Source organism: Phalacrocorax carbo, chromosome Z (assembly GCF_963921805.1).
Source record: "Phalacrocorax carbo chromosome Z, bPhaCar2.1, whole genome shotgun sequence".
Lineage (NCBI taxonomy): Eukaryota > Metazoa > Chordata > Aves > Suliformes > Phalacrocoracidae > Phalacrocorax > Phalacrocorax carbo.
This window is the reverse complement of record NC_087548.1, coordinates 45313948-45326578: the sequence shown is the minus strand read 5'-3', so window position 1 is coordinate 45326578 and position 12631 is coordinate 45313948. Positions and strand designations below refer to the sequence as shown.

General features: G+C 37.9%; 1 protein-coding gene across 18 annotated transcripts in view; it reads right to left on the bottom strand.

Annotated features, from left to right (window-relative positions):
* The window catches only part of AOPEP (aminopeptidase O (putative)), a 199598-nt gene that overhangs the window by 106268 nt on the left and 80699 nt on the right, over window positions 1–12631 (bottom strand). For 16 of the 18 annotated variants that reach the window (XR_010370734.1, XR_010370735.1, XR_010370736.1 and 13 more), the window contains 4 exons: window positions 10154–10343; window positions 8252–8361; window positions 2950–3052; window positions 2724–2831 (listed from right to left, as the gene is read on the bottom strand). Coding sequence is in view for 14 of the 18 variants with exons in the window: in XM_064439347.1 (XP_064295417.1) it covers window positions 2724–2831; window positions 2950–3052; window positions 8252–8361; window positions 10154–10343 (511 nt within the window). In the remaining 4 variants the exon portion in view is untranslated. The remainder of the gene's footprint in view (window positions 1–2723; window positions 2832–2949; window positions 3053–8251; window positions 8362–10153; window positions 10344–12631) is intronic. The other 2 variants (XM_064439352.1, XM_064439355.1) reach the window with 1 other exon arrangement.

The window sequence follows — 12631 nt, the reverse complement described above, 5'->3', positions numbered from 1 at the left end:
ATAAATACAAACTTTAGGATTGTTACAAAGAAAGTAGATGCATTTACAAATGGATATAGCCCTATCCCCTTTTCATTTTTAACATAGTGACTGAACAACAGGATGATGTTAAAATTCTCTTCCCAGGAACTTCCACAGAGGCTGGATTGAGGCTGCTGTGAAAAAAGGTAAAAGCAGAAAAGGCACACAATAGAAGTTATATAATACACAGCTCACGGCTCTTTCTCCACCAAGTCAAGTATCTTCAAAGGAAGGAAAGTATCTTTTTTTACCTACATTAAGCATATAGCTACGGACATACTGCACATATTCAAATACAAAGTAACCTAAGAAACCTGAAATAAAAGCACCACTTACTCTTGCTTGAATAACTAAGAACACTGAACAATTTTTTTATCCAATAACGAAAATGGTTATTTTGGGGTGCAGAACAATGTACAATATTTCATCTCATGCGACTGGAGTCAGATAAACTACAAATTGACATTTCATAGCAGAATGCTGGACAAAGTGAGAAGCCTCTAGTAGATGGGTAGTTCAATTACAATGCAATCAGGACTAATAGTATAATGTGCTAAGCTATTTTGCAGCATTTAAACAGTCTACTGATACAACTCATCTCACACCAACCAGAAGCCACAAACTAACTTTTTCTCACCAAAATGAGGGCACTTTTCTTACCTCCAGATTAAAACACTGGGCTGCATTGTGTTTTTAGCAGTTTTGTAATTTCTGTAATTTTCAAAAAGTTTCCAGCTGTGTAATAGTGAAGCATCATATTTTTGATTTTGGATGCCATAATGTAGACAAGACTCATATAGTCACTGGCATTTCCACACTATGCCAAACATAACTGCTCAGGGTCTCAGCAACGTGGTAGAGTAAACAGCTGAAGCAGTGGAAATATTAACTCCCTTAACACTCCAAACATTTCTCCATGGGGCTGAGCTGCTGCAGGAGAGCTACTATGCCTAACTTCTGGGTGACTTGACATATGAAAGAATCAATAAGTCTGTGAGTTATCTGTAAGATACGTGGGTGTACATCTCACACCGTAAGAGTGAGATTCAAAACAGCAAGTGCACAAGCAAAGAATCACAGTGGCTGGAAGAAACAGGAAAGCGTTAAGATATTATCTCCTCAAAATAAGAGACCCTTACTCTGTGTTACAAGGAGACATTTATTACCACTCTGAATCCCTTCAAATATTTCAACCATAACTCCAGAAAAGACAGACTTTGGCAATGAAACTGGTTTCAGAAATTCACTCATATCCCTTCTCTTCTCTCTTCCCCTGCCCCTTGTTCTCAACACATGGGTCTTCTAGTGATGCCAACTATTTGTGATGTTGTGCCTTTTGTTCCAGGCCTGTTTTTAACCATGATGAGTTCAGTGACCCTGTTTACAGACACCCCCATGAATGGTTGTCTTCACAGCATTACAGAAGCAACAAGGTGCAGTGCCGTGGCCCAAGCTGGATTCTTCACCAATGACAGGATTTCCTAGAACTCTGGGTTCAGAGAGCTGTCATTCCCTTCTCAAAAGAAAACACTGGAGGACAAGACAGTCCCCCTTTTAATGCTACAGTTAGTGGCTACAAGACTTTTTCAGGAAGACCTAGGGGGCAGTAAATTTTTTATTTATAACCCCAGGTGGGTTCTCTATGTAACAGATGGTACAATATACTGTGGTGTGACTTGCTCAATCTTTCCTTTTGAAGCTGTTCTTCTTTGCGTGGAATAATAATACACCATTTATACCAGCAAGAGGACAAGCTAAGTCTGCAGTTCAAGTGATTAAATATATGCAGCTGGACTTAGGAAGGGTAGATTCCAATTCCTGTCCCTAATCTGATTCCAATTCAACACTATTTTTTACAACCAAGCCTTCACCAATCCAGGAAGAAATCCTGTTCTATGACAACAACTGCTTTTAAGAGTGGGCTGCCACTGCACAGTATCACTGTCAGAGAAAGGCTAGTGAAAGAAGCAACACATCTTAAACATCCCTTTTAGTTTAATACTTCAGTAACAGAATGATTTAGAAAGCATAGGAGTATGGATCACGTATACATGTGTACCATGTATACCAAGGCTATGTATACAAAGGCCGTGACAAGATTGTAATACAGGTAGGCGCAAGGTCACAGAGTGATGAGGACATCACTCTGTCTTGGTGGGAGAGACTCGTAAGAAAGACTGTGAAATTATAAGCACTGAATGAACCAACATGCAGAGCAGAAGGAAATAAAGTCAGAAATATAACTTGCATGCACTGTTATGATTTATAGAAGTTTTCAGTTACATTCCTACTCTGTGTTTCCTCTCTATCAGAAACAGAGGGGTATCAGGGAAAAGACTGAATGATCACAACCCAAACCCATGAGCTAAAAGACTACAGGAGACAATTTCAGTATTCCAGTATAGTAAACAACCCTATCTTTGTTAACATCAGCACCTACGAACGTTGACCTTGCAAAGTAGCAAGTTAAAAAAAAAAAAACCACCCCTTGTTTTCATTATCAGATATTAGCAGGGTGTCCGATTTATCTATCACCCTGAAAAAAATGTTCTGCCCTCCACCAGGCAAGAATTTCACCAATATTGCCAAGTTACAATTGCCTCTCTTTTCACTACAACCAGAAATGGTGATTTAGATAGTCAAACTGAAAGTTTAAGTCATTTGTTTTTTCAGAAAGTGAGGAACAACACCAAGCATGGTACCTGAGAAAGGACAAGCTGACCATGGAACTTCTGGACAAATTTCTGTAAAGATGCAAGGTATGAAGCCTCTCCTACTGCTCTTGCCAGAAACCGCAAAAGGAAATAACCCTGCAAGAAATTAAGCCAGAAACAAGTAGGATACTATGAATTCACTGATATCTAGAAGAAAGAAGTCTTTTTCATATGAGTAAAGCAATTTCAATGGAAATCAGCTGACAACACTCACTTTCAAATAGTGGACCTGCATGAAGATTTTTTCTGCTTTAAGACCATGTTTGACAATAGATGCTCCCGACTCACTCAGTTCTCCTGTGCTTTCCTTTTTGGGCCTAAAATGGTAACACATTATTTAAATCTTGGTTAAGTAAGTAAAGACATAATTGATAATTTACGTGTTCTCATAGTTGAAAGCACTGTGAATGACATAGTAGCTTCAGAAACCTTTGACTAGTTCAGACTTTTTCTTTACCCTAAATAACTTGGCTTACACAGACAAACAAACAAACAAACGTACTTTTAATGCAATTTTGTACATAGCTAACCAGACAGTGAAATCCATCATTAAGTTGCTGCACTCTTTTCACTGCCAGCATGACATCACGTTGCATGCCATTCTACAGTGCACAGACACATTATAAACAGAGAAACAATCAAAAAACGGAAGGGAAGAAAAGGGGAGGGAAGGGGAGGGGAGACGACAGGAGGGGAGGGGAGAGGACAGATACTGAAGTCATTATGTTCAACTAGAGATTTCTCTTCTTATACCTCTACATTAGCTTAACAGCTTACATGACTATACTTGCAGGAATAACCTCCTTCATCTGCATGCAATACACTGCAGAAGAAATAACATTCTGTTTTTCATTTTTGCTATTTCAGGTTGGAAGAAATGTAGTTGAAGTTTTAAAAGAGCAAGCCTTTCACATACACACAGGTTTGGGGTTTACAGACAATAACATCTAGAACACGCCTACTGCTTCACCGCCTGATTTTAAAATGTAATACAGCGTCTGGTATGCCAGAAATCTACAGCAGTAAAGTTTGGAGGACTTCTAGGCTCCTGTGAGTGCAGAGTGAGACTAAAGAGAAGGTATGCAAACATTTTTTCTTCATTTGTAAGCAGTGCATTCAAAGGCATAGTACTGAAGAGGCCTCTAGCTTTTTTCCTTCAATCCAGAAAAAGCCCAGCAAACAGTGGTCTGTCTTAAGAGCCTAACCCTGAGACAGAAACAACCTCTCCAATTCTAAGTGTGGATTTTGAAATGGCTGGTCTTGGAAACCCAACATCTTTCCCCCAACTTCTACAGAATGGAGGCAACACAGGTCCGAGCAGTGCAGGATTCTTCAAACCACACCACTCACACACATCTCATGAGCTAATCCCTGTGATCAAATTTCTTTCCTATCTACATCTGCTTTGAGAAAAAGATTCTTCCTTTTTTGTATCTGTGTCATGGTTTCTTATGAGTTTTGCCCAGAGCGCTAAGCTTTTTTTGTTTTCCACACTTTAGGCACTATATTTAGGACCTGTGCACGTGAAATTCACTTCACACAGTAAATTCTTGATAAAATATAACTGTTTGAAATACAATAGAAATGAAAAATGCAGATTCAATTTTACACTGCTCCTAACAGTCCTTTGCCATGCTACAGTTATTTTTTTTCAAGGAAGATCTTCCTTCAACGCTGAAAGGAAGAGATCAATAACTGATTTTTTATCCTATGGAAACTCCAGTTCTTCAAGAGATGTAACCACTGCAGGCCCACTGTAGAAGAGCAGAGGTACACCTATTTCCATTCTGGATCACTCTCCTGGAAGAAAGGCCTGCTGGCATTCCATACACAACTTTTCATTGTTCTCTGTATATATAAAAAGCCAAAACTGCTTCATTTCTCTCATAATAGCCCAGTCTACAGACTTTGAAAAATGGACATTAAGCTCAAGCTACAGGATCCACACTAAACTGAAATACCTCCCATAATCACAATTATTCTAAATTACACAACCATACTTCCTTCTTTCCTCCTCCAACTTCATGCCTGTGTAGATCCTAGTAGGTGACTAGAAAGGAGTATCCCATCTGAATTATGGTACTGAAGAACTTCCTTTTGCAAAGGATGCATATATACCCCTGGTAATGTCTGCAAAAGAGTGTAAATATTCAGAAAGTTACCCTGTCTCTGCTGTCAGTACTTCAGCACACATTTTAAAGCAATGCTTAGTGTATTTACAACACATTGAAGGACAGAGACTGAAAGTTTGTTACACTGACCTACAAAACCTGGCATCTAACCTGGTTGATGAAGCTAGGCATAACGCTCAAGGCGAGCTGATTCAGGGTATTCAAGCTGCACATTTTACATACTGGCAAATTTCTGAAGGAAGTGAAAGATGCTGCTTTTTGTTTGCCTGGTGGCGAATTACACTGTACGAAGTAAAAGTACAATTCATCAGGAAGTCCTTGGTAATTAAATGCCCTTATGATCTAAGCAGTTATGAAACCCTTTGCAGCAACCATGAGAAACCATCCAAAAGGCATGTTTCTTATCACTATGACAGAATAAAACCATTCGAACACCTACACAGCAGTCACAGAGCATTGCTTCAGGAGGGAAACAGACTTGACTCAAGTCGAACTCAGAGACAAATTTTGAATTAGGTATCAACACCTATTTGTCTTAAGGAAGAATCACAAGCTGAAGTCCAGTCATAAGGGCCAGGTCATGAAACTATCTCAACATCAGCTTTATTCCACAGAATGAAATGTACTTCTCTAGTCGTCTTTGCTTTCATAACATGAGAGACTCGATGAGAGTCATGGTGTTGATGCATGCCAGCAGAATTAGTGCCAGGACATATTCCACAGGTGCTTTTATAACCTTAGGTTTTCTTCAAACTCTGTGAGAATATACGCAGTATTCGGTCTTAAGTCTTGTCCTGTATGACCACTACAGTGCCACAGACTCCTTCTTCAATACTAAGATTTGCTGATGCTGCCGCCTTTCAGAGCTGCTGCCTGCTGAAAAGACACTTACCTATTTCTTTCATACCTGACTTCCTTTTTCACAGGTAGCTTATGAGATGCTACTATAACATAACATCAAATATCCATAATAATAAGAAGCATTATGCTGATGATCAGTTGGCTCAGTGGCTTTCACCTAGGCTGAACAGATATTCATTTGCTGTCTCAAAATTTAATAGGATCAGAGCTGACAAGTTTTGGGTAGGGTTTTCCTGCTGTCAGTAGAAAGCACAGAAAATCATACGATCATATATCAGGGAACAAAAAAGTAAATGAAGAATAACCTTATGCTTTGGAAGAGTGGGTTGTCTGATTTTTTTCCTCCTGACATAACTGGCAATCAGTGAGAAACAGTTATAATTTAATTTTAATATCCTTGAATAAGAACACAAGCCTGAACCAGCACATGCCTCAATTCAGACTTAAAACTCAGTGCAGTGCCAAGACTGAAATTTTCTCTCTTACATACCAAGTCTGGAAAGCACATGGACGTACTAGAGGAGGAAGAAGAGAAAAAAAAAAAGGTAAACATGCAAAGAGAGATCCTATTCAAGTCCATGCCACAAAAATAGTGAATATTTATATCTGACTGAAACTAGTGGATAGCCTTAATGCAACCACAGGAAACTAGAGACATCAGCAGAGAGGAAGAGATTGGCAGAATCCCAAGCTGGCATTATGTTCCTCTCCTGAAGTGTATATTAGAGGCATATTTTTCAGACAAGAAATGGTCATTCTTTTGTATTAGCTTTGAGAAAACCACTATGCAAAAGTTAAGCAGTATACTTATTACAGAGACTTATGTCTACTAACCCTGGAAGTCAATAGAAAGCTTAAGTTTCAATTTCAGGATAAATCAGTCCTTCCTGACTTTCAAACTACAAAGGATATTTTGGCCCTTAGAAAAATTATTTCAAAAATGTACACATATACATGTTATTAAAAGTAAAAACTACATAATTAATACAAAGGACGACAGATATGATTCCATAATGTTGAAAATTGAATACATCCAGATAAGCTTCATATTATTAGAACGAACGTTACTAAAAATAATTTCTTTTAAAACCAACAAAAACCCTAGCATCTCTCAATCAGTAGGTGGGTTGGTAGAAGCTGTATGACAGCTAATGATAAGCCTTGCTTTTGTTTTTATACCTATCATCAAATTGCATACTTGCAAATTAGTAACTTCACTGACTCTGCTTACACGTAGGGTAAACAATTCATCAATAAACATGAAAACAGATCAATGAAAGACTACAGTTCTGCAAAGCTGATGACAGCTTTTCAGATGACACGAGGCAGTAGAGAAGAATTTCTGTGTTTGTGAACAGTGACCAAATATGAAAGGCTTTTAGGTCCTACTGGGAAAGCACAATAAGAAGGGAAGACCTCAAAATGAATGAAATGGCAACAGTCTTCCAAAATCATTTAAAAGTTGATTATATAGAAGACAGGAATCAATTTGTTCTTCACTTCCACTTGGAAAAAGAAAATAATAAATCTACACTGTTTGAAATAAACAATATTTCAACTGTGCATTAGGAAGCAATTACAGAATCAGAGAATCACAGGTTGGAAGGGACCTCAGGGATCATCTAGTTAATTGTTAACACTGAAACAGCCTAGCTTGGTACCATGGAAACTTTTTTATTGGAGGTTTCTAAGAACATGGTAGCAAAAACATGCTTAAGATGGTCTATGTATACTGCCTGTACTTCAGTGTAGAAGAATGGTCTACCTAAGCTCTTGAAATCTGTCCCTGTACTTCCGTGATTTTGTCAGTGTAGAGCTAATTTGAATTAGGGTTAGTAAACTTGTTTTTCTTGGTCAAAGACTGTGAGGTGACAAGCAGTGGAGATGTTAGGAAGCCACTCAAGATAAAAGACTTCGGCAAATTCCCAAGACACCAATCAGAACAACCCAGATTATTAACCATTAGCAAAGCAAGAATCTTTTTTAATCTAATGTCTTTAGCTATGTAAGAAGAAGCCTTGAGCTCAGCATCTGGTATGTAAAGACCAAAATCTTGTTTAAATAGCATTATTAGCAGTTTCTAAAGAGAAAGTAGCTTTATATAGTTCATTATGCTTTTTCCTTTGTGTTTTACGGCTTCATTCAGCTTGGCAGTTAGATACCAACTCCTGTATGTGCTTGTCTTCAGCCACAGAAAGTGAATCTGTTACGGCTTCAAACAGTGAACTTTGTTCAGGAAACGGCCTTTTTTTTCCCCTGAATAGAGGCTCTTGTAAACTGCTTAGTGACGTTTTATATCAAACTAAATCCCATGGTTTTTGAAAGCTTTCTATAACAAAGAGAAAAGCAATTGCATTATACAGAAGATGAATAACCTAGTCAATTTAATTTGACATTTATTTTTTCTCCAGAAGGAAATAAGGAAATGCAGTGGATTTAATCAGATGATTTGAAGGGAGAAAATGGTAGAAAACATGAGAGAGAGAACATGCAAAAGCAAAGATTACACTATCATATTTTTACCTTAAAACTTGCAGCTCTTCTTCAGAGTTCTGCACCTCATCTCTCAGTCGTCGCCAGCGAAGTGAAGCTTTCAATTCCTGCTGCCCTTTTACTTCATCATGTGACAGCTGCTTAGTGTACAAAAAACACAGATCATTGATTGCTGTTTCTCAACAGACAATAATAATGTTCAGAAAAAGAAACCTCTTTTATTTCCCTTTAATAAGCAGAAAATGCAGAAAACAGTACCAATATCCATGTCAAAAAAAGGCAAACCAAAAAATAACAGTTGCTGCTATCAGAGCTAATAGCAGCACTAAGGAAAACAGAAGCCTCGCTGTGTGCATCAAATCAATAGTCAGTTCCATAGTTCTGCCTGAGGAGATAGTTGGGCATGTTGTTTTCCCCTTTGTGAGTGGCAATAAGTGAACTGAATGTACAGTACAGATACCTGGCATATCAGTTTTGGTTGCATCTTTACTCTTCCCAGCCTTGAAAGCAAATCGCTGCTTTGTGTCCTGACTTCACTCCTTTCTTCCTACTTCTGACACACTCGTGAAAGCTCCCTGTTGTGTTTTTTCCCATTTACGTAATATTAAAAGAGATGTATGCTTATGAAATAAATGCCAGCTTGTCAGCTTACAAATAACAACTAATTTATGCTTCTCTATTATAAGAAAAGATGGAAGATGGGAGAACGCAAAAGCAGCTAATATTATCCTGCATTACACCAGTATTTCAGTCACATGAAATTATTGTCAGGCAATATGGAATATACTTATAATCCTGCAATTGTACAATTGCACAGCACAAAAACTACTCATAAATCCTAAAAAGAAAAAAAATGCATTACTACGATATTTTCTGACCTTATAAATTAACAAAGGCACTAATCACCCTGTTTTGTTGCTTATTCCTTTCCATCCAGCTATATGGAAGGGTGTCTACTATAATGAAAATGCTTTCAAGTGACTCACAAAAGCATGGAAGGTAAAACAGCTCACAGCGGAGGAGTCATGCTCAATGTAAGGGCAGAAATTAGTTTTAGGACCGGAAGTGAAAAGCAAGGACAGCCTTCCTATCTTTCTTGTTCCAGAAATGTGTGACAAGGAAATTTGTTTTGTTTGGTGCTATAAATATGCCTGACACTTAATAAAATAGACGCTCAAAAGAGTGTACAATGTCAGTTCCCTGTCCCACCTGCTCTTCCACAGATGGAGCTCTGCAGACTTAAGGGGTAGAATCAGGGCCTGACACAAGCACAGGAAGAAATTACTAACACACAAAATGCTTGAAGGAGCACCGGTACAACAAAAATAAGAATTGGATCAGAAAACCACTTTGCTAGCTGACATGCAATTTATGAGCTTTTCACTTTAATGCAGATAATGATTTCTAATCTCTGACATAACGGTAACTCCTGCTGGGCAGTATAAGAGAAAAATAGTGTAAGAGCTGCTGCCCTATTTCACCAGTTTCCATTTTGTTTTGAGGTACGCTTCTTGGCTGTCCACCAGACAAAATCAGACCACTTTCATTACGTACCTGGAATATGACAATAATCTGTAAGACTCCGCTGATTATCCACTTTCAGGAACACAATACAAGTGGAAAGAATGCAGAGCAACTACTTCATAGCTGAACTATAATAATTGAGCAGGACATTTGTGGGAAGGTAATCACTGACAAACAGCTGTTTCTAGTCTCATTTGCACTGACCTCTACCTCTGTAAAGATTGTGGATCAGGAAGGATTTCTGATTTGTTTTAGATCAAGTTATCAAACAAATTCCAATATTACTTTAAAAGACTTGTCTTCAAAACACAGGAGGTTTAACTTATATCTAATTCACAGCAGGATATATAATTTTGATTGCCACATAACTCAATTGACAAGTGATGTATCATCATATCATCACCTTACCTGTTGTGCCCTAGCCCAAAATATATCTTCTAAAAAGGTGGCAAACCCTTCACTTATCCACTCTTCAGTCCAATCGCGAGCACCAATGGCCAGCCCAAACCAAGCATGAGCAATTTCATGGCATAGACGTGTTCCACAGAGATGGCTCCCTCCTGGTAATACGCTCTGTGACAGGAAGATGATGTGTGGGCTGCACAATAGGAATGAGTGACAAAACACATTATTGACCTGTTATAACATGTATTGCATGGCCATAATAATGTATAGGCTTTATTAGCCTTGTCAGCCTGTTATTACTATATGCATGCTAGGTCATGACTGATAGCTTATAGCTCAGGCATTTTTAGAAATTAGGTTGTACTTTATTGTTGGTTGGCAGAGAATCAAACTAAAATTCTGCTAAGCAGTTGTTTTGTATTCAACCGTCAAACAGCTATTACCTGTAAGAAGTAACTTAAACCAAAGTTTTATATTTTCCAAATTACAAGACTGATTTATTTCAATAGAAACATTTTTTATATAAGCCAGGATAATAAAAGATGAGCAGGTGTGAATATAGGCAGCAAGTATATATCAGTTAAATGATCAAAGCTGGAAACAAATAAAGCAGAAACATTTTATAAAGAAAACAAATCACTATCCAAAAGCAACAAGAATCATGCATAGTAAAACACATGTGCTTGTTAAAACTCAAAACAAGCTAAAAAGATATCATCTGCAAATACAGAGGAAGAACATCCTTTACCAGAAGCACAGAAGTGCGGAGACTCGATATTCACTAAATGTCTGCTTTTCACAACAGGGGAGAACAACCCAATCTGTACCTACTCTGCTTTGCACGCAAGTACTATAAGAAGAAACTGGGGGAAAAAAACTGTTACGAGTTATTGCCCTGCTATTGAAAACACACTGAATTGCAAGTTACTGCAGTTCTCAACTCATGTTCTCCTGTAAGGCAATTTCTGCTGTGCTTATAGACATTACAGATGTTAAGATCTCAAAAATTACATAATTTTTGAAATTAAGTACATCTAGGAAAGAAAAGTAGCAGAATTAAGCCCTCCGACTAGCACGCAATGCATTAAAGGGGCACTGTGCCACAGATAGAAGTAGCGAGGGCATAAACTAAGACCAGCATCTGCAGAGTATTCCTGGGCTAACCTGTTGCATCCATAACCTGAATTTCAACTGTTTTCTCAACTCCAGACAGTTAGAAAGGAAATAAAGCATAATGGTAATACCTTCAAGACCACAGGTCTTTAAAACTAAGTCTAGCTTTCCAAGCATGGCAGGGGAGTGCATGGCCTTAAGACATTTCCAAGAGTCAAATATTATTCGTAAGCGTTCCAGAGAGCTTCCCCACCCGCCCCACCCTTCCGTTGGAAATGTTAAAACACCCAGTTTTCTTGCAACCAGTTGAAAGTCTAGATCTGAGTCCATAAAATATGATACACACTTAAATAGACAAACACACTCAATAACCATCTCCTTATAAAATAATAATAATACTAGTCATCCAGCAAAGCAAGTTAATACATTTCAATCAGCTAGCATTGTAAGAAACAATGTAAGAAAATCAATGCACTAATAGAGGAATCAAGTCACAGAGAACAAGGCAAGAAAAAACAGCAGCTCTCCAAATTTTCGCCAAAAGCAATTCTGATTAAGAGAAGGGAAGGAGGGAGAGAGCGGGGAAAAGGGCAAGCACAGAAGCTGCAGAACATGATGAACCTTTTATTACAAAACCCCTGACGAGAAGAATAACTGCAGCTTAGGGGGGTATTACTTTGGTCAGTTGTAAGTAAATGACCCCTAACTGTGGCATGTGTACAGTGCTACAAAGAAAAGCCACAGAAATGGACAAGTAAATAGCATTCCAGACATACTGCTGGCAGTGTTTCGGCCATTTGGTTAAGCAAAACAAAAGTAATTTCATGCCTTATAGACAGGCTCACAGAATGGTTTGCATTTTAAGTCTACTGTAGGTAAATACACAATAAAAGTAGAAATTGTATTTCCTGCTTTTTCCAATCATTTAAATAATAGAAATGCCACATTTGGACAATCTTCTTTATGGAAGGATTACAAATCACTTCAGTGAGAAAAATGTATATGAGTTAAATTTTGGCCAAAGAATAAGAATACAGCTTTCTACAAGGCCAAAAATAGGAGTAGATGCTGCAGCAGAATTTCATTTTAGAGTCTGGGTACAGCCAGCAACTTCCTTTCCAGACACACCTTAAATTATTAATTTTATTTTGTTTGCCCTTAACAAGCAGCTGTATCTCCAACTCAGAGCCTCATTTAATAACAGATATCACTACAGAGCAGTGCAAAGTTCCCATTTATCTTAACAGTAATTTTAGAAAAGACTGAACATATTTCTGTGACACATCCAGCTTTTATTAGTTTGGTGAGAGGATTGATTCTATGTTTTAGTTTAAAATAGAGATTCTCTATTTCCAATACGTTTGAATT